We start from the raw sequence: 20,905 nt of genomic DNA, 5'->3' as shown, positions 1-20,905 counted from the left end.
TTAAAGTCCACAGTCCAAAAATCACAGCCGGCAAAATGAACGGAAAATGATACCGGTACTTAAGGTTTGATGCAGACCTGCAGAGTCCAAAACAATAAAAGGCGTAACGTCATAATTAAAAATGTGGCTTTTTAATATTAAAGGGAATAGTGGAAAACGTAATAGAAACCTTTTGTTTACAACAGAAATGTCACTACAATATTTGGTTACCCCGTCAATTCGCTTTTACAAACCCCTGGTCAGCTCACCGTGACCGTTAACAATTTGGTTTCTTCATTTTCCTCATGTTGGGGTTTTTGAGTTTTTCCTTGCCCTCATGTTGTTTCCAGATCAGGGGATGGTGTCATAATAGTCTGAAATAATAGTCTGTGCAATAACCTGTGCAGCCATTTGAGAAAAAATATGAAGAAAAAATGAAATTTGACAGTGCCCTTGGTAAAAGGATTTACCCCCTTTTGCGTATTCATCACTCACAAAGGTTTCAGATCATCAAATCCATTTTAATATCACACAAAGACAAACCAAGGAAATAGAAAATGCCGTTTTGAAATGGTGATTCCATTTATTAAGACACAACCGAAAATCAGAACTTTTTTGGGTTTATTTGAAAATGTAATTGCCCCCTGAGCCCAAAAGCGAGTTGGACCACCCATTACAGTGATAACAGAAGTTTAGGATAATTGGTAATGCGTTTTTCACGAAGATGTGAAGGAATTTTTGGCCCATTCTTCTCTGCATATTGGCGGGGTTTTTTTAAATTATGAACTACCTCTTTAAGGTCACACCACAGACCTTCATTTTGTTTTTTTTACTTTTTACCTTTTCATATTGTTTTACATAAGGCCAGATAAGCCTAGAATTTTTTGGTGTCTTAATGAATGGAATCGAGATTTTAAAACCGCATTTTGTACTTCCCTGGTTTGTCTCTGTGTGATATTAAACTTGATCTGATGATCTCAAACCTTTGTGAGTCATAAATATGCAAAACCTTTCTTACCTTAGGTGTGACATGATTTGAGCTGGTCGAGTAGAGTAGCGGGTGGATGCACAGAGTGGAAGAGATGGCGGATAAAAAAACGGATTCTGAACCGTGTAGTTACAAGGATTGTCATGCCCTGAAAAATACTTTAATTGCCAATTATCGTCAATTGTTTACAGCCATATATTCCCTAGCTAGGAAAACGATGCGTATGCCGGCTTCGTGTCTCTTGATGACCGTAAGCTTTTTTTTCCTCGGTTATTATGTTTTTGCTTCTCCCGTTAGCATCACCAGGTCTTTGGAACCATAGAAAAAAAATACAGCACAAATAATGTATTACACTAACTTGAAAAGAATTGAAAGAAGCACACATGATTTTGAACTGAACAAATAAAGGCATAGTGGGAGGGAGGCAGGCCAATAGCATTTTAGCATCTTCATGATGCTGTAACACAGCAGACCACCAGCATATGACATTGACCAGTAGCAGATGGGCGTCTTGGTCAGGTCCTTGAAAATACTTGAATTTTAATGTTAGGTTTAAAATGTGCTTGAATTTTGGGTGGAGTGCTTAAAAATGACGCAGACACTGCTCTGTGGTGGGTTCGCGTTGCCATTGCGTTTTTCCTTTGTGATTAACTCCAGCTGGCATTAGTTCGTACAGCATTGTCCTATGAAGTGTTATCGCGCCTAAGAGGACAGGTGCATGCTACATCTAAACAGGGCACTATGAAATGTGTAAGGATTACAGATCAAATCGGCACACATATTAAGGGCACCATTACCTGTGGTGTGTCTTGGTCAAGTACAGCCTGGTGGCGCCCATCCCACCAACATGTTTCCACCTGGTCTCGAACTGGGGAAAGTCCTCCAAAAGATGGCGCTGTTTTTACCTTAGGTGTAACATGATTTGAGGTGGTTGACTGGAGTCGTGGGTGGATGCACAGAGTGGAAGAGATACAAATTCAAACTGATTGTGAAACTTGTACTCGCAATGATCGTCATTCTCTGAGAAAACTTGCCAATAATCGACCCATATAGTTTAGGTTTCGGTTTCACGCGAAGATAATCGAATTCTCCTGCTCCAGTCTCGCCTGAATCCACAAACGAGTATGGAAGAAGTCTACGTAAAGGCCACGCAGTGGAAAGACGCCGACGCAAAGGAGCTGCAACGAAGAAAGGCCTTCTACGCGGACATCTCCGAAGAGCACCGATTAGTAAGTTCATCGTGCTTTGCAAAAGTGTTGAACCCCCCGAGAACTTTTTGACATGTTGCCATATTTCGGGCGTCAAACTTAGATACAAATGTCCAATTTTTCTGTAAGACAAAATCTTTAATAGAAAATACATTAATTAAACATTTTATATTCTTTTAACAATTGAAGAATGGAAGAGTAGGTTTGGCAAAAATATTGGCCCCCTATGAGTTGATACTTTGTACAACATCCTTTTGCTACGATTGTTAGTTTTAAACCATTCCAGATTTTGCTTTACGTTGAGAGTCGTTGACAAATAGATTTTCTGCCAGAATCGCTGTGTTTAGCTCCATCTTCCCATCAACTCTTAACAATCTTCCCAGTGTCTGCTGAAAAAGAGCAACCCCAGAGCTTGATGCTGCCACCACCATGTTTGACATTGTCGATGTGCAGTGTTACTCTTACGCCGAACGTAACGTTTCGGATTCAGCCTAAAATTTCAATTTTGGACGCACGCTGTTCCACGGGTTGATTGTGTCTACCGTTTTGCTTTTGCCATACGAGCCTTTTTACCTTTCTTCTCCCTTCCATTATGGGCAGTAGTTGTCCGATGCAAATTGTCCCACCTCAGCTTTAAATGCCTGCAGGTCATCTAATGCGATCAAGAGCCTCTTGGTTGCTTCCCTAATGAGTTTTCTCTTTGTTTGGGCTGAAAGTTTGGACACCCGTAAACTATAAAGCCGGCGGCTGTCACTAACAATGTCCTCTTGCAGCCATCACATTCGACGAGTACGCAACCATGGCCTCCTTAAATCCTTAATTGTTTAATCAATCCAACCGTGTAAAATATTTACTCGAAAACACACGATAATGCCAAAGGATGAAAAAAAAAATCAGCTGAAAAGCATCTCTCATAATCCATGTTTACAAATAAACAGAATAGTAAAATGATTTTCTACAGGCCGTTAGCCGCTGAACTTTTGATTGACATCTTTTTCGGCCAATGGCAGGCTTTGTTTCGTTGTCCCCAGCCTGCATGAGCCTATACAGGCCTGTATTGCTAAAAAAAATCTAATGCCTCCTTTACCTCCAAATAACTTTATCCAATAGTGACTAATTCTAATGATGATAGACACATCGGTTAGCCAATAAAGCTCTGAATAATTTGATAAGACGTCCCTGTAGTATTCAAATTAGACCCCGGAATAAGTCTGCGTAACGCCACCGGTGATTCATTTTTACGCACCATTTTTCCCCGCATGTAAGCACAATAGTGATAGAAACGCGGAAAGAGAATTCAAACATTTACAACTCTTTCACAATGTCTAAAATACATATTTGCAAAGGTTGTGGACTGGTTGTCTCCAAATGGACAGTCTTAGAAACCAAGTGATATTGCACGCGTGGTCCAGGATGAAAATGGTGAAAGTATGCAAAGGACTGATTCAAATACAGTCCAAATGCCAACCCACCAAAAAAAAAAAAGAGGATTTCAGCGTTTCTAGGGATTTCACATACTTGCACTCACAACAAGAGGAGCTGCAATAATGATTACAGCAAGTAGAACATTTAGAAGTTACATACACCTTTAACAGTAGATGGCGATAATGCCTTGCCCTATCTCTTATACCTGTTCAGTCAATAAGCGCGTTTTAGAGGGACCACATCTCATTTCATTGATTATTCTTTTATTTTATTTTAGGGGTGAAAGGGTGAATATAATTTACTGTCTGATTTAAAAATGCACAATCCTAAATTAATTCGAGAAGTGGATTAATTTTCTTGATTTGGGTCCCAGGTCGTCATTAGGGTGGAACAGTGGGTCCACTTAAACCACTTAAGAACCAGTAACTAATCAGTGGATTAAGGCTAATTATTACCAATGTTATTATTGGGTTGGGTAGGGTTACTTTAACTGGATTACTTTCAATGACTTTTGGATGACTCCAATACCAAATATGCTAACAAAAGACACAAACTAAATATGAATACAATTATGACTCACAACACATGTTAAGCTTTCTCTCCTGGCTTTGATCTCTTTGATCTCCGGCAAAATGAAAATCAATCCAAACAGCTTTTTGCCGTTCCATGTATTCCGTTACTCCCCAAGCCTGCACAAAATGTAGTCATTTTATTCCTATTGAGTTTCTTTTGTCTTTTATTAGCATATTTGGTATTGGAGTAATCCAAAAGTCATTGAAAGTAATCCAGTTAAAGTAACCCTACCCAACCCTGGGTACTGTATAGCACATTGAAGAATTACACATACTTGCACGCGCAACAAAAGGAGCTGCAATGATGATTTCATCCAGAAGATGGCATCAGCGAGTAGAATATTTTTGGAAGTCTTATACAGCGCCTTTAAGGTTGAAGCATGAAGTGTAGCAGTACGACAAAAAATTCTCGGGGGTCAGTACTTATGCTACACACTCACTAAATGCTTTCTTTCCAGCTGACATCGCACCTCCAAACCATTTTGAGAGAGCGTCGGAATCAAGAAATGCGAAATGTATCGGCATCTTCCGGCATTTCCACTGCCAAATGAAGGTCCTTTTTTCTGCAGAGTTGTCTTACTGCTGCGCGCCTTCTTTTCTTCCAGTGGGTAATTTAGCTTTATTTCTCTGCAAACAAGCACTTTAAGGTGAGCTGCTATTTACTTGTTGTTTTATCATCCATTTGATCGTTTCCACCAACACAGTCTGAGACTTTTTGGGGCAGCTGCAGCCATTTTTTCCTCTTAGTTGATAGAAATACAGTTTTTGTATTTTGGGCCGGTATGCATTTGAGATTTTTGGGGTAAAGTCTACTTCAATGTTGAATAAAGAAAGGTGAAAGACATCGTTGGTCAAATAATATACACGGCCATGTTAATAAATCAACGTTTTTAACCTTATATCGTACCTGAAATTCCGCAAATTATCTTTTCTAATTATTTTCTTTGTTGCAGTATGCAATTACAACGACATCTAGTGGTCAAGTAGTGAGTACACAAGGTCCCTCTAAGAAATATTTCAAAGCACTTGTACACAGTCTTAGTTTTCAATGTTATTGCATAAACACAAAAACTATCCTTTTTACTTATTTGCTTTGTAGCACTCGTTTTATGTTGCACGGTACAATCCAACGACATCTAGTGGTCAAGTAGTGAGTGCACAAGGTCCCTTTAAGAAATATTTCAAAATACTGTTCACACTGTCTTGGTTTTCAATGTTATTGCGTACACACAAAAACTATCCTTTTTACTTATTTGCTTAGAGCACTCGTTTTAACTGTACAATACAGTGACATCTAGGGAAAAGACTAATTTCTTGGTTTTTAGCTTTACGGCGTATCTGGCAGTATGCAAAGTGTATATATTTCTACTCTAATTATACTGTGTATATTTAACTAGCAGTTGCCATAAAAACTCCTTACCTCATTCCGACTTAGTTCCTCGGCAGCCGACGAGTCACACGCGAGGCTTTTGCACATGGAGATGGAGTATATCCGCATTTATTCACAATAAAATCTCCAATAAATAAAATGGAAAACACCACGTGTAAAAATAGATTCCTGGATCGTTTTTTTTTTTTTTTAGCTGTCAACGTCCCGTGTCCAAGTCCCTCATGTACTCCTGCAAGGCCTGGAGCCTGGCGTCGATCTCTGACAGCTCCGCGCCGGCGTCCACCGAACTCTCTGAGGAAAAACGTGACTTTATGAAATCCGACGGGAATCGAACCCGGGATAGCGTTGAATCCTATCCACTAGACCACAGGTGTCAAACAGGCAGCCCACGGCCCGATAAAGGATTGAAGGGATCTCTCTCTCTCTCTCTCTCTCTCTCTCTCTCTCTCTCTCTCTCTCTCTCTCTCTCTCTCTCTCTCTCTCTCTCTCTCTCTCTCTCTCTCTCTCTCTCTCTCTCTCTCTCTCTCTCTCTCTCTCTCTCTCTCTCTCCTCTCTCTCTCTCTCTCTCTCTCTCTCTCTCTCTCTCTCTCTCTCTCTCTCTCTCTCTCTCTCTCTCTCTCTCTCTCTCTCTCGACTGCTCTCGCTCGCTCCCTCTCTCGACTGCTCTCGCTCGCTCTCTCGACTGCTCTCGCTCGCTCTCTCGACTGCTCTCGCTCTCGACTGTTCTCGCTCGCTCTCTCGACTGCTCGCTGTCTCTCTCTCTCTCTCTGACTCGACTGATCTTTCTCTCTCGAGACCGTTCTCTCTCGACATCTGTCCCCTCTCTCTCGACATCTGTTCCTCTCTCTCTCTTTCGACATTTCTCTTCCACCCCTTTTTTCCCACTCTGTGTCTCGTTCTCTTTCTCTCTCCCCTTTTGCTCTAACTTCCCTTTTCTCTTATTTCCCTTTTTCTTTCTCTTGAATCTACTCGTCCAGCCCCCGACAGAATGTTTGTTCTATCGTGTGGCCCCCGAGTTCAAATGACTTCGACACCCCAGCATTAGACCAAGGGGCGGGAACCTTTTGGACTCAAATTTGGATATTTTTTTACCGTATTTTTTGAGCAATAGCAGACAAGCTCAAAAGAATTTACTCCTATGTAGAAGTTCCGCAGGCAAACTCCAAAATAGAATTCGTTTTGAGGTCTTAACGAGGATCCACTCAGTCTTTGACCTTTTTTCTCTCTCACATGTTTTACCCTAAACTCCCAAGTCTAATCTAATTCATACAATGATTTACAACATTCGCATCAAAAATGTGTTTTGGTCATATTAAAGTGAAATTGATAGGGTTCACGTGTTTGGAGGGGGAAAAAAAAAATACTGAATTGCATCCGAAGAACACCATACCCACTGTTAAGCATGGGGCTGTTTTTCCTGCAAAGGGACCAGGACGACTGAGCTGTGTAAAGGAAAGAACAAATGGGGCCATGCATGGAGGCATTTTGAGAGAAAATCTCCTTGCATCAGCAAGGGCATTGAATATTGGCTAGGTCTTTCTATGTATTATTTGCCCTCATGTAGGTTTTAGATCAGAGGATGGTGTCATAATCGTCTGTGGTTTTGGTCTCTTTGTGATTAGGGGGATCACAAATAAACATGACTTGCAAACTTTGAATTTTGTAGCATGCAAAGTAATGGTTTTCTCGCAAACATTCCGTAAAGAGGGGCCGTATCGTAAGGCGGGGACGACGTATCCCGGGGGTCTACTGTAGACTGTAGACCCCCGGCCTGTTCTACGTCTCGACTTACCCTTGGCCTTCGTTCTGTACGTCGGCGTGCTGCTCAAAGGCTTCCGGGCGAGCGGGTTTCCCCGGAACTGCAAAAAGAAACCCGCACATGTCAACTCATGAAATAATCAGTTCCATAATATCATCATTATCCATAATATAATTATCATTATATTATCATTATGTGAATTTCCCTGCGGGGATGAATAAAGTATCTATCATTATTTTAATAGAGCGTGACGTTGATTGAATTATGCGGAAAATGATAATTCGTATTGAAAATTTCTCATCTAAAATGGCATAGTGGTCGCTCGGTAGACATAAATCCATAGATAAACATCTGTAGTAACTGAATGGGTAAGTGTGAAGCACATTGTAAAGCACTATAGAAATGCGAACTATTAACATTTATTTCTGTAGTAGTATTGTCTTACTTTACTCATATTTTGAGAATATCTGTAGTATTTTTGTACCGTTACTGTAGATGTATTTTGTATTTCTCTAGTGGTATTTCAGTATTATGGTTGCACTGTAGGAGTATTTCTCTAGTATTTTTGGAGAATTTCTGATTTATAGTATATTTGTAGTAGTATTTTTGTACTGTTACTGTAGATGTATTTTTGTAGTATTTCTGATGTATATTTGTAGTAGTATTTTTGTACTGTTACTGTAGATGTATTTTTGTAGTATTTTTGTACTGTTACTGTAGATGTATTTTTGATGTATATTCGCAGTAGTATTTTTTTACTGTTACTGTAGTAATAAATTTGTAGTATTTTTGATGTATAGTATATTTGTAGTAGTATTTTTGTACTGTTACTGTAAATATATTTCTGTATTACAGTAATTTTGTACTGTTACTTTAGATTTATTTTTGCAGTATTAGTTTCATTGTAGTAGTAATTTTGTAGTATTTCTGATTCATAGTATATTTGCAGTAGTATTTTTGTAGTATTTCTGCATTATAGAAATTTTGTAATGTTTTTGTATTTCTGTAGATGTATAATTTGTAGTATTATAGTATCACTGTAATAGTAATTTTGTAGTATAGTCTATGGATGTATCTATATGGTAGTCTTGTTGTATTATTTCCGTAGTAGTATTTCTTTAGCATTAGTTCTGTAATGTTTCTGCATCATGGGATTTCTGTAGTAGTATTTTAGTCATTATAGTAATACTGTCGTAGTAATTTGAGTATTTTTATCGTAGTATTTTTGTTTGTTTCAGATTTTTGTGATCACAAACTAACTTGACTTTTCAGAATGAAAGCCAAGTCATACATTTGGTCCCTGCTTTTAAGCATTACAATCGATATCTAGTAGTACTTTATTTATCGTTATATCTACCGTCATTAAAAACCTTGCCGAGCCGCATTTGGCCCACGGGGTGTGGTTTGACCACCCCCGATTTCTATTATCACTTCTATTGGTCGTTGCCGCACAGAAATTGGAATGAGTTGGGAAAGAGAGGACGCCTCACTCACCGTGCTGGGGCCGTTGAAGGTCTGCTTGCTTCCCCTGAAATGTGAGGACATTCAAATGAGACATTTGGGACAGGACGGGACAGGAAAGGAAAGGACGCTCACCCCAGCAGCGCTCGCGTCATTTCCTCCATGTCCACCAGGGAGCTCTCCGAGGAGTTCCTGCTCCCTCGGCGCTCTAGCGAAAGACTCCTCCCTCGGCCGCCGCTCCCGCTCAACTGAGGACGGGCCTCTCTGGAGCCGGAACGTCCTCGTTGAGGGACGGAGGAGGGCGACGTCGTCAAGTCTCGCCGGAGCTTTAACTGTCTGACACGCACAACGCCATCAACTCACTCGGTGACGTAGATATACGAGCGTTGTCCCCGAGTGCCGGTACGAAGACATTAGAGGTGGCGCGATATACCAGATGAAAAAGATCTGCATTTCTATAGCGCTTTTCAAGTCACTGAAGACCTCCCACAGCGCTTTACAATGTGCTTCACACTTACCCATTCACGCACACACTCACACACCAATATCTCCTGCCCGCTGCTGAACGTCAGCTTGCACTGCCCCAACGGAGCTTTATCGTCGACGGCGACTTTAATCGGGCATGTTTATTGACTGTACTCCCAAATCCCTTCAATTGTGGACTCCCAAATCTACAAATTGTGGACTGAGCGATTCGGAGGAACGCTGGACTGTGTAATGTAAGATCAAACATTCGGGAACTCTGTTTGACCCTCACGTTGATTCACGTACCACATATAACGTAAGAAAATCTATTCCGATTTTTTAAATCGCCAAAAATAAAATTACAATACATATACATGAATACATATACATGAATACATTTTTTTTTTGGTCCCATCATTGATTTGACTTCTGGAAAAAGAAGTCAAACATTTACAACTCTTTCAACAATGTCTAAATAAATTACAAATTTGTAAAAGTTTTAGTGTTGGAAACTGGTCGTCTTCAAATGGGCACCTTTGGAAACAGCAATAGAAAAAAGGTGTAAAATATGATCTTTCGTTTTTCAGATTGCGATCAAATGTGGCAAGGTACCAGGTAAGGTTTCATGCTATCATCTCACCTGTTATCCAGCTAAGAGGCCCATGCTACACTCATCTGCAGGCATTTGATTGCAAAAATCAAATTCAGGCATGAATAAAAACCTTATTCTGTGTGTTCCGACTCAGATGACTCCATGTTAGAAGAACTTGCAGTGATTATTTTTAATTTGGGACCGAATTTCAGAGTGTTAGGAACAATAAGGGGCTAATATATTTATTTTTATATTTTGACGGGCGAGGCACAACCTCCAATGACTGCACATCACTGCTTTTAGACATTTTGTCCAAACACATCTGAAATTGCACCAAATTCAGGATAAAATCAAATTTGGCCCCTAAACGTTGTTTTTTTTTTCCCTCGATGATCCCTTATTATACAAAGATCTCTTTTGTATATTTTTAGCTTTTTTACTAGTTTTGCTGGGTGGGGTTTGCTGCAGATTTTGGCCAAATCTAATTCCCCTTCTTTTCTAGATCTCGTTGAATAATGTTCTTTACAGTTCAAATTTTGGGGTTGCATCAAAATGTCCATGACCAAAGCAACATTTAAATGGGTCTCTCGCTCTCTCAAATAAAAAAATCATTTCCAACATTCTCGATGTCTCAACTATTCTTTCTATTTATCTTTTAACTTGTTCGATTGATAGAAAAAGTAGGACTTTTCATTGAAAAGACAAAAAAATGTCTGGGTGAGCCTAAACCTTTGGCGTATATATATTTGTAGCCCAGACTGCACAGCACTGCTCTAAACGTACTACAAGGGTCTCCAATGTTGTCCCTTTCCTCATTTAGCTAGCTGTCTGGCTCCCTTTTAATTTTTTTACATTTGTAGCTAGTTATCTTCTTAAATATTAAGCAAGCTATCCAGCTAGCTTTTTACATTTTTAACATGGTATCTAGTTAATATTTTACCTTTTCTCATTGTTATCAAGCTAAATTTTGTCCTTTCTAGCTAGCTAGCTATTTTTTAACTTTCTATCTGCTTTTGAATAGGCTTTTTACGGTGTAAGCTAGTTATCTGGCTTCCTTTTAGTTATTTACCTGTTTTGGTTTGTAGCTAAGCACGGCGGCGCAGTGGTTAGCGCGTGTGCGGCACAGTTCTGAGGTCATGAGATCGAACCTTCCAGTGCGAAGTTTGCATGTTCTCCCCGTGCTTGCGAGGTTTTCCTTCCACGTTCCGAAAACATGCATGTCAGGTTAATTGGTCGGTCCAAATTGTCCCCGGGTGTGAATGAGCGAGTGAACTGTCTGTCCCTGTGTGCCCTGCGATTGGCTGGCAACCAGTTCAGGGTGTCCCCCTGCCCACTTCCCAAAGATGGCTCCAGCATTCCCACGACCCTACTGTGTACAAGCGGTTCAGATTTTGGATGGACGGAGGTTTGTAGTTATCAAGCTACCCTTTTAGCTATTTAGTAATCTATCTAGCTTGCTTGTTACATGTTTTGCAAGCTATCTAGCTAACCTTTACCTTTTTTGCTTGTTATCAAAGCTAAATTTTGGCCTCTTTTCCAGCTAGCTACCTAGTTTTTTTTAAATTGTTTATCAGGCTATTTACTTTTCACTAGCTATCTAGCTCCCTCTGAGTTTTTTACCTTTCTAGCTAACAAGCTACCTTTTAGCTATTTAGCTGTTGGTATTTAAAAAATACATGTCAAACTGGGTGCCCCTTGCATTGATGACTAACAAAAGGGACCGCCCGCCAATAAGATTGCAGAACACGATGCATGACGTACAATGGCGAGGAATGACGGCAAACGTACCTTTTGAGTTCAGACTCCCTTAGTCGCCGCTGTTTGTCCTGGATGTAAGCGGTCGGGTCGAATCGGGGCGCTCGGGACCCTCAAGGGAAGAAAACGCACAGTGAACCCTTCTTGTTTCATCGCCTCGAAACTTTGCGGTATAAGGTCAAGTCCTCACCAGTGGGGGAAGGCGACGGCCTTCGGGCAAAGGCACGCGACCCAGAAGAGTCGGACCTCCCGCCCCGTTCAGTCGACCTCGACGTTCGCTCTCCGCTCCGTTCTCCGGATCCCGATCGACCTCGGACGGGATTGCGCGAACGACGGATCTCCCCGCAGGTGGGTGTCCCTCGACTTCTGATGCCCGGCGAGGGGGGGAGATTTATACGAGCGCGGGGACGCATTTGACCACCGGGGCTTACCTTCTGCGTAATAGAGCCAGCTCGTTGGTTAGACTCTTGACGTGAAGGCGGAGCGTGCATTCGGAAGCTCGTAGATCCTCCAGCTTAGGAGGGGAGGGTAAAAATGCCAGACACGGGTTACGTTTACAGGCGATCGTCCCATTGGAAACAGAAGCAGCTTCAGCGACGGACTGTCTCGTTCCACGGACAGACTGAGGAGATAATTTCTTCCTCATGCCATGAGGCTCTTTAACCCCACCCGGGGGACTAAAAGCCCACATTAAACTCCAACCCCACATTTGCATATAACCCTATTTTCATTACAGTGTGTATTTTTCGTAACACTATTTAAATGCTCTTTATTAACACGCTATATTGGGTATTTTTGTATTCTATCTTTTATTTTATTTTTCAACAAAAGGATACTGCTGGAAGTGTGAATTTCCTTACGGGGATGAATAAAATATCTAGCTATCTATAATAGTGTCAGCATTGTTCTCCTTTGCCAGCGTCCCTGCGTCCTAGACGCATCATTTTTGCTGGGGACGCAACTTTTTTGACACCAAATTGTCATTATTACCCTATTAGTTTTTTTCTTTTAACAAAGATTTACCGCACTCCAAACTTTGTCAGGCAGATCCGCTATTGTTGTTTTGGTCTCGCGCCGATCTCGGCAAATGAGATCTCGTTGCTTCGAGATGACGTCATTGTTTGGGTGGTTGTTGAGTGAAAGAAAAGTATGCCTCAGTAAAAACAGTTGGTATTAGGCGCAAATCAACAAAAAATTGGTAATTTCTTCAGTGTCGGTAATAAGTTGAAACATAATACAGAAAGTGGTAACAACAGCAATAATTCCGGCACGAAAAAAGAGCGCTTGTCTTGGGATCAAGAGGTCGCAGGTTTGATTCCCGGCTCCTCCGTGTTATACTTCGAAGTGTCCTTGGGCAAGACACTGAGTCCCTAATGCCCCCAAAAAGCAGGTCGGCGCCTTGCCTGGCTGACTCCCTATTGGTGTGCGAGTGTGTATGTGTGAATGGGTAAGTGTGAAGCACATTGTAAAGCGCTTTGGGAGGTCTTCATTGACTTGAAAAGCGCTATAGAAATGCAGACCATTTACTTCTGCTACTAGGATGCGCTAAACACACAACGTCCCTTAAAATCTAGAAATAATGCCAATTAGAGTAATGGTGTCACTTCCATTTTGCCCTTGTAATACTCCATGTAAACGGTGCTATTCTTTTATCTCTACGCATGTAAACCATTCATTCAGATTGCTCCAGTATTTCAAAATTCTCTTTCCACATAAATCACCCTTGTTGGCGCAAAGGTCCCCACCTGCTCCATCAAGATCCGCTGCTCTCGACTCCGTTTGCTGGCCGAACGCTGACTCTTGGCCCTCTCCTTGTGCAGCTGCTCCTCCAAAGTCCTCAGAGCCTCCCGACTCCTCCAGTCCGGAGGTCCGGCGGGAGGGGGGGCGCTTCCGCCGAGCTGCAGTCGCTCCAGGACTTTGGCGATGGCCTCCTTTTCCTCCTTCATCAGACTGAGCCTTGATAAGATGAAAATATGGTATATAAGCATAATGGATCGGTGTTCCCAGGCTTGGCAATGCCGGGCATTCTACTGGGGCGAGGTCGTGGAGCCACATGCAGCTTCAGAGCCGTTTGTGCACCAAAGCAGATGTTTATCGATAGTGTTGGTATTTATGGTAGGTGAATTGATACCACACCTAGCTAAAAACACTCCCAGAGACCTTAAGTACAACTGTGTAAATCTTTACATCAATCGATTCAGCCCTTTCGGAGTTTATAAGCTACATACGAACAAACAAACACACACGCAAATCTTGATTTATAAATCTGATGGATTACCAAAAGCAATAATCAACAAATCCCTTTTTACAATCACAGACCCCCAAATTGTCTTACTTTATTTTTTTAGACCTTTTATGTCTATTTAGGTTGTGTTGAAGTGTTAATGTTTGCTAGCAAAAAGCTAAAAAAAATAATAATAATAATAATATTGGGACACTTGAAGAGGTGCTTAGTAATTATAAATAAAAACTGAAACTTGTGCTGGTGATGTTCTTGTTTTTCAAATATTTCTTGTGAAAAATAATCCCAAATGTGGTGCCTTCTCAGTTCTGTTTCTTATTTATTTTTGAATTTTTCAAGAGGTCAGAGTGTATTATTGAAGGCCTCCAAGTTGTAAAACAAACTTCATTAATTTAAATAAACAGATTGATTTAAATAATAAACAAAAATACATGACCTATCGTATAAACATGCATTTCTATAATACTTGTAGATAGAGAAATTTTTATTTTACATAAGGAGAGGCTCATTTATTTGGAGCTGACATGACCTTTTGCCATTTTGCTGCTACGGGTACCCAAAAACCACAAAAAGGCTTGGGGAAAAAAATAAGAAGCTGGTGCTTTTTGGTCACCTTCGTTTGTATTCTTCCGTGTGCTTTGTAGCACTTGTTTTCGGTTGCGCGACATCATACAGCAAACTAGTGGTCAAATAATACACACTGTCGCTTTAAAGAATTTCAAGACAAGTTATGATATAGTACCATGAGGGGTTAATAGTTATTCGAAAAGAAGTGGGACATATTTTTCTTGATGTCTGTACTTCAAAGGAGAAACCCTGCTTAGGTAGGTGTCCAATGACAACCACTTTCTGTTTGTATGTAAGAATCATGGGAAATGTAGTCCAAGTAGCCAAACACAGCGGTTACCGGTTAAACCCAACACAACGGAGCGATTCTGGCGACAGATTCTCAATGTTCCGATATGGGCCAGAACGGACGCCAGCTCATCGATACCATCGGCTTGGGGTAGCTCCTGGGACCGAGCAAGAAAGGCTGCATCATGGTGAGTGTTTTAATTTGTTTCCACTGTCAAACAAAATAGCATTTAGCATTAGCCGAAGTCATGACACGATCACTGATAGAATTACAGAAATGGGTGACGCTCCAATGGAAATAAATCACAAGGTTTCACTGGTGAAAGTAGAGCTTGTGTCACCACCACTCGTGCATTAAAGTTGGAGAGTGGCACAAAGGCTAATAGCATAGCCTATGTAGCACAATTAACCAGAAGTATAACTGGATCCAGGCTAACAACGACGTTCCCTCCATGCTTCCGCGGGTCTTAGCAATCAAACCAAGAGAGTGTCTCTTGGATAAAAGTTGAGCAACATCCATCTCAAGTGTGGCAAGCAAACGATTATCAATCATGTTTTGACATCGAATCACGTTCCATTCTGCTAGCTTTCCGGCAACACAAGTGCGTTATTCCAATGGTAATGGTTTGGATAATGTAATATTGGAAAGGTTGCACGGCCCACACACACACGTCGGTTTTTGTTACATGAGATTTCTGTTTCTAAATTATATACATATCAACATTTTGTGGATTTGTTTAGGGCAGCACGGCGGCGCAGTGGTTAGCGCGTGTGCGGCACAGTTCTGAGGTCATGAGATCGAACCTCCTGTATGGAGTTTGCATGTTCTCCCCGTGCTTGTGTGGGTTTCCCCTGGGCACTCCGGTTTCCTCCTACATTCCAAAAACATTCATGTCAGGTTAATTGGCCAGTTCAAATTGTCCCTAGGTGTGAATGAGCGAGTGAGTTGTCAGTCTCTGTAGCTGGCAACCAGCTCAGGGTGTCCCCTGCCCACTGCCCACTGCCCGAAGATAGCTGGGATGGGCTCCAGCACCCCCGTGACCCTACTGAGGATAAGCGGTGCAGATAATGGATGGATTTGTTTAGTGGGTTGCACAATGCAAAACTGTATTGAATTACATGTTTAGTGGAAGGACTACATTAGCAGAAAGATTGACTTATATTGGCCAATTATTTGAATGTAAGCAAGCAAATAGACACCAAAAACACGTCCTTTTTTCTACTTTATTTTTTCACTATTATTTTCCTTCTCTAGATTGATTTTTCCTTATTTATCTTTTTTCTTGACTTTTCTTTTGTCCCCTAGTTTCTTTTTTTATTACTTCCTTTTTTTTCCCCTTTTTTTATTGTTTTCTTTATTTCTTTCTTCCCTTTAATTATTTTTCCCTTTTAAGTCATTCTGAGCATATATATATATAAGTGGTACTCTAAATAATATTTAAAAAAAAAGATGGAACCTTGTGCAGCAACATTGATGTCGTCACGTAGGTAAGAAAGGTCACACAGCTATGTAGGCTATAATTAAAGTAAACCACATATGTCTCTCTTTTTTAAAAAATGTTTTAGTAATAAAAATAATACAATAATGATTTATTTTAGAAACGTGATCTCTTCCATTCTCCCAAGCCCCATAGCGGTGAAAAACGTATTTTGTCGAGAAATTAGCATTTATTTTTCGTAACATGAGCCTCATTTAAAAAGGGAGTTGACATAATTTACCACCATCTTACTGCTACTGGTACCCCAAAACAACATGGCTGAGCAAAAAAACAAGTGATGTGTTTGGGTCACTTTTAGTTGGCATTCTTCTTTGTGCTTTATAACATATGTTTTCGGTTGCACTATACTATACAGCGACATCTACTGATCATATTATACTAACTGTGAAATATTTCAAAACACACTCATTTCTTAATGTTGAACTTTATTGTGTAAAAAAAAGGATTATTTATAAATCTTTTTTTTTTCAAATTTAATGTTTTAATGTGTTTGTTTACATTTTTGTCTTAATTTCAGTACATTTCCTGGCCATCAAGTCTACTTTTATACATATTTTTTTTTGACCAATCACAGGCCAGTTGGTGCTTAACCTCCAGCTAAAGGATGCATGTCGTTGTACCGTTTTAAGTCATATTATCACCTTTTACTTCCTATTTTTCTAAAAAAAAAAAAAATCTCCTTTTACCACTAGATGGCTTAATTGCATGACACGATTTTATATGATTAAAAACAATAACCCTCGATTTGTTAAAGTTTACCGTTAAAAGACAACTGAACATATCTCGGGTACTATTCAAAATCATTGCATTAAACATGACCATCTTTACAATTTCAAGAACTTACTCAGCTCGCAAACGGTGGATTTCGAGTTCGGCGGCCTTGCCGGCGCCCTGACTCGTGAGCGCGCTCAGCTCTGCCCGAAGCGTCCGGATTTCCCTCTGTAAGGCTGCCGGATCCGGCTTGCCGATGTACGGGAGCGGCAAAGGGTAGTGTATCCTACGGAAAGGATTGGACATGAGTCAGCACAGAGGGATCCGGATACAGTAGTACCTCTTTATACGAAGACCTCTACTTGAAGTCGAACAATTTTTGGCACCGATATATGGGAATTTGACGGATAAGGGTATCGGCTTTTTTTTTTTTTTTTGCTAATTATTTTTTAGGTCAGATTCAGGCGCCTGAGACTATCTCTATTGCTCCTACAAACCCTCTTCCCTCCCCACCCCGCACCTTCTGATTGGACAAGCAACAGGGGGCGGGGTCACTAAAGCTTGATCGGGAGAGCAATAACTCTGCTAACTCGACCTGACCTGCCTGTGTCGGTGATATAAAAGCATGTTTGCGATGGATAGGGTAAAAATGTACAGGCGGAGACTTTATATATTAGCTTTCATTATTACATTAGTTCGTCGATTAAGCGTGTGTGTTTGTGATTTAGAGAGAGCATAAAAAGAACGCTTAAGTGGAAGTGAATAGCTCTCTTACCATAATAAGTTCGTCAATATGGCTGTAAAACAGGAGTGCCCAAAACTTTGTTGAAATTTCCATGCATTTTTTGTTTTGAGTTTATTTAAACTATGTTGGTTGTATCGACATTTTTATTTATTGATTGTTTAAGAGAAGTCTGGGAGCCATTTAAGTTTATAAGTACCTTTACCTTTAAGCCTAATTTTAACTCCTGCACTATTTTTTATTTAGGTGAAAGATTATTCATGCAAGTTGTATTTAAATTGTAATTTATTGACTGTAAGTTTCAGGCAGCTATTTAAGTTTTATGTACCTTTTGTTCGAGTTGCTGCTGAGCTCAATTTTAATTCCTGCACGGTTAGTTTTTGGTTTAAGTTAAAGCTTAATCGTGTTGAAATTCGAATGTATGTACTGTTAAAGGTTTCAGAGAGCTACTAAAGTTTTAGTGAAATTTATAACAAAAATTCTTTACTTTTCATTATCATTGTCCTTTTGAGGCACGATTCTTTTCAAAAGACCTGTAGAAAGTGATAGCGTTGCGAATCCAGGTGAAAGAAAGTGGTGAATGAAAACTAAAACAGGCAAAAAAATAATGATATAAAAAATGGTGCGTTCTTGTTCATTTAAAGTTGCAGCGACACCTTTGTTTTGGCGACTCACATATAATAAACTCGCATTTTATATCGTTCATATCATCTTCTTACTGTATTTTGTATAATTACTATTTAAAGTGTTTTTAATGGGGCAGCACGGCAGCGCAGTGGTTAGCGCGTTTGCGGCACAGTTCTGAGGTCATGAGATCGAACCTCCTGTGTGGAGTTTGCATGTTCTCCCCATGCTTGCGTGGGTTTCCTCCGGGCACTCCGGTTTCCTCCTACATTCCAAAAACATGCATGTCAGGTAAATTGGATGGTCTAAATTGGCCCGGGTGTCCCCTGCCCACTGCCCAAAGATGGCTGGGATGGGCTCCTGCACCCCCGCTACCCTACTGAGGATAAGCGGTGCAGATAATGGATGGATGGATGGTGTTTTTAGTGATCAGGAAGATGCTAATTAGATCAGTTTGTGAAATGGGGAATGGACCTACTAGTTTTAAATTATTTCATGTCATCAGAATTTGATCGTTACACGAGCAATTCGATTAAGCACGTATGCAGAGGTTCCACTGGAGTCCAAAATGCACAAACCTGTCGAACTCCACGGTGTAGATGAGAATAAGGTAACGTTTGGCGGTGAGTGCGGACGACTGCGGATGGCCTCGAGGGCGGCCCACCACTCCTGCCTTTCTGTTCCGTAGAAGCTCCAAGTCGGCGTAGGTCAACAGGTCCAGTGTTACCGAATCGCTCGTCTGCGGATTGAAATGAAAAGGGAAGACTCGTCCGGCCGCGTACAACACGGCGCTCGGATGACCAACGTACCCTCCTGACGGCCGATTCCAACATGCTACAAAAAATGGGGAACTGCTTGAAGTTGCCGGTTTTGCGCGTGAGGTCTTCGATATCTAGAAAGAATAATTTAAGAGATGCGTTATAAGCATGTAGCTGTAATCTTTTAGCGGTCGCAAACAACTTACACGGCGGATCGAATTCTGCCTTCCACTGATCTGCCGTCTTCGAATCAGAAATTTCCACAATCAGCACGTTTTTATCCACTTCTACCTTCACGGCAAATTCAACACCTCGGAACACAATATTCTCCGTCACCTCCAAGCCCTCCTCCATTTCTAATCTGTGTAAGAGAACATAAAATTGTGTGCGTCCTGGAGAAGTCATAATTGGAATAAATATGGAAATATTACAAGTGTAACACAGGGATTATCTAATAAAAATGTGGAAATCTCTCCTAACAAAAGGCAACCAATCCCATTTCAAATTAAAAAATGACTACCAACATTCATTCTAATCAATAAAATGATGTTGTTTACTAAAATAAAATGACATGTTAAAGTAGAGATGGTTAAGGACTGATGGGCATTGACTGATATCCTATTTTAAAGAGACAATTTGTATTATTCCACCAATAGATATCACTGCTTTGTGTCATGCAACCAAAAACCAGTACTAAAATGCACAAGGAAGAATACAAACTATGGAGACTCAAAGTGATTCCAAACCACACTTTTTCTCTTTTTCCTGTTTGTGTTGAAAAATAAAATAAAGATATAGAATACAAAAATACCCAATATAACGTTTCGCTATAGAGTACTTAAAAAGTGCTATGGAAAAAATTGGTCCCCGTAGCGGTAAGATGGCAAACAATTATGTCACTGCCCTCTAGGTTAGGACTATGTCAAATCAATACAAATTTCCCCACAGGTATCAAAAACATACATTTTTTAATGATCTGTATTTTTACTTATTGTTTAAAATCAATATTGGTTTATTAATAAGTGAAGTTTAATAATACACACTGTTTATAGTATCAGTATTCTTAACAATGGTAAATACCAGTATCAGCTTACCCCTAGTGTCCGTTTTACAGTCTGAAAACCGAGGAATACTAGATTTTGCGGTTTTAGGCAGAAATATAATGTTTCAGTTACACTTTTCCGGGAAATGCTTTTTTTTCATTTAAGTGGAATCAGTATCTGGAACTGAAAAGACAAGTATTCTAGTTGGGCATCAACAACAGTCTTGAAATTAAAAAAAATAATCCATCCCTAATAAAAATAAATGAGTTAACCAGCCTTAAAATGCTAAAAGAGATATGTCGCACTTGCATGCATGTTCTGCTGCAATTCATTGGCTAAAGGGACCGGAAAATATAACGGAAGGAAAAAAAAATCGGAATGACTGCTTGGCACTCTTGGTAAAATCCCTTAAAACAAGGACAGACTCTAGACAGTTTCTTCCCTGGGGCCATCACCACACAAAACAAGGACACAAGCCAAGGAAATATATTTCTTGAATGTGTATAGAAAAATATATATTCCTATTTGATTTCTCCTCTTATTTTGGAAATGTGTTGCTGCACTATTTTGGAGACACTATTGTTCTGAAACACAAGAACTAGCTCGTAAATATTTACCCCTGATATTTTTTCTTTCATATCTTTATAATAATAGTTTATCTTTGCATGTCAAGTCTAAGCGTTCAAATACTAATGCTCGTATACTAAAGATGATTAATATAACAACAATAGTTTATTTGGGTATTATATGTTAATGAGTCACTAGCAGTATAATTACAAGCCTGGAGTGTATTTTATTTTTATTATAGTTTTTGTGAGGAACCGTTCTGTATTCCTG

At 40.2% G+C, this 20,905-nt stretch overlaps 3 protein-coding genes across 7 annotated transcripts in view; 2 read left to right on the top strand and 1 right to left on the bottom strand.

The window, feature by feature from the left end:
* LOC148348987 (chromatin remodeler ATRX-like) overlaps positions 1-5,902 on the top strand; it is a 41,393-nt gene extending 35,491 nt beyond the window's left edge. For 2 of the 3 annotated variants that reach the window (XM_088321801.1, XM_088321800.1), the window contains exons 34-35: positions 2,068-2,196; positions 4,631-5,032. In XM_088321801.1, coding sequence (XP_088177927.1) covers positions 2,068-2,196; positions 4,631-4,723 — 222 coding nt within the window. In that variant the 3' untranslated portion in view covers positions 4,724-5,032. Of the gene's footprint in view, positions 1-2,067; positions 2,197-4,630; positions 5,033-5,755 lie in introns of those variants that run through there. The other variant, XR_015847454.1, reaches the window with a different exon arrangement.
* ccdc61 (coiled-coil domain containing 61) overlaps positions 5,703-20,905 on the bottom strand; it is an 18,952-nt gene continuing 3,749 nt past the window's right edge. Inside the window, exons 2-13 of one of the 2 annotated variants that reach the window (XM_088321806.1) lie at positions 19,232-19,386; positions 19,077-19,159; positions 18,846-19,006; positions 17,035-17,187; positions 13,340-13,550; positions 12,026-12,108; positions 11,785-11,960; positions 11,628-11,706; positions 8,918-9,118; positions 8,816-8,849; positions 7,355-7,421; positions 5,703-5,853 (exon numbers count right to left, since the gene is read on the bottom strand). In XM_088321806.1, coding sequence (XP_088177932.1) covers positions 5,759-5,853; positions 7,355-7,421; positions 8,816-8,849; positions 8,918-9,118; positions 11,628-11,706; positions 11,785-11,960; positions 12,026-12,108; positions 13,340-13,550; positions 17,035-17,187; positions 18,846-19,006; positions 19,077-19,159; positions 19,232-19,379 — 1,491 coding nt within the window. In that variant the 5' untranslated portion in view covers positions 19,380-19,386 and the 3' untranslated portion in view covers positions 5,703-5,758. The remainder of the gene's footprint in view (positions 5,854-7,354; positions 7,422-8,815; positions 8,850-8,917; positions 9,119-11,627; positions 11,707-11,784; positions 11,961-12,025; positions 12,109-13,339; positions 13,551-17,034; positions 17,188-18,845; positions 19,007-19,076; positions 19,160-19,231; positions 19,387-20,905) is intronic. The other variant, XM_088321807.1, reaches the window with a different exon arrangement.
* The window catches only part of kcnk12l (potassium channel, subfamily K, member 12 like), a 20,179-nt gene continuing 13,992 nt past the window's right edge, over positions 14,719-20,905 (top strand). For both annotated transcript variants that reach the window (XM_088321808.1, XM_088321809.1), the window contains exon 1: positions 14,719-14,879. In XM_088321808.1, coding sequence (XP_088177934.1) covers positions 14,877-14,879 — 3 coding nt within the window. In that variant the 5' untranslated portion in view covers positions 14,719-14,876. The remainder of the gene's footprint in view (positions 14,880-20,905) is intronic.

The sequence above is a fragment of the Urocampus carinirostris genome, chromosome 17 (genome assembly GCF_059441175.1).
Source record: "Urocampus carinirostris isolate Australia breed hairy pipefish chromosome 17, RoL_Ucar_1.0, whole genome shotgun sequence".
NCBI classification, from domain to species: domain Eukaryota; kingdom Metazoa; phylum Chordata; class Actinopteri; order Syngnathiformes; family Syngnathidae; genus Urocampus; species Urocampus carinirostris.
The sequence above is the reverse complement of the archived record's forward strand: the minus strand, read 5'-3'. Positions and strand labels throughout refer to the sequence as shown.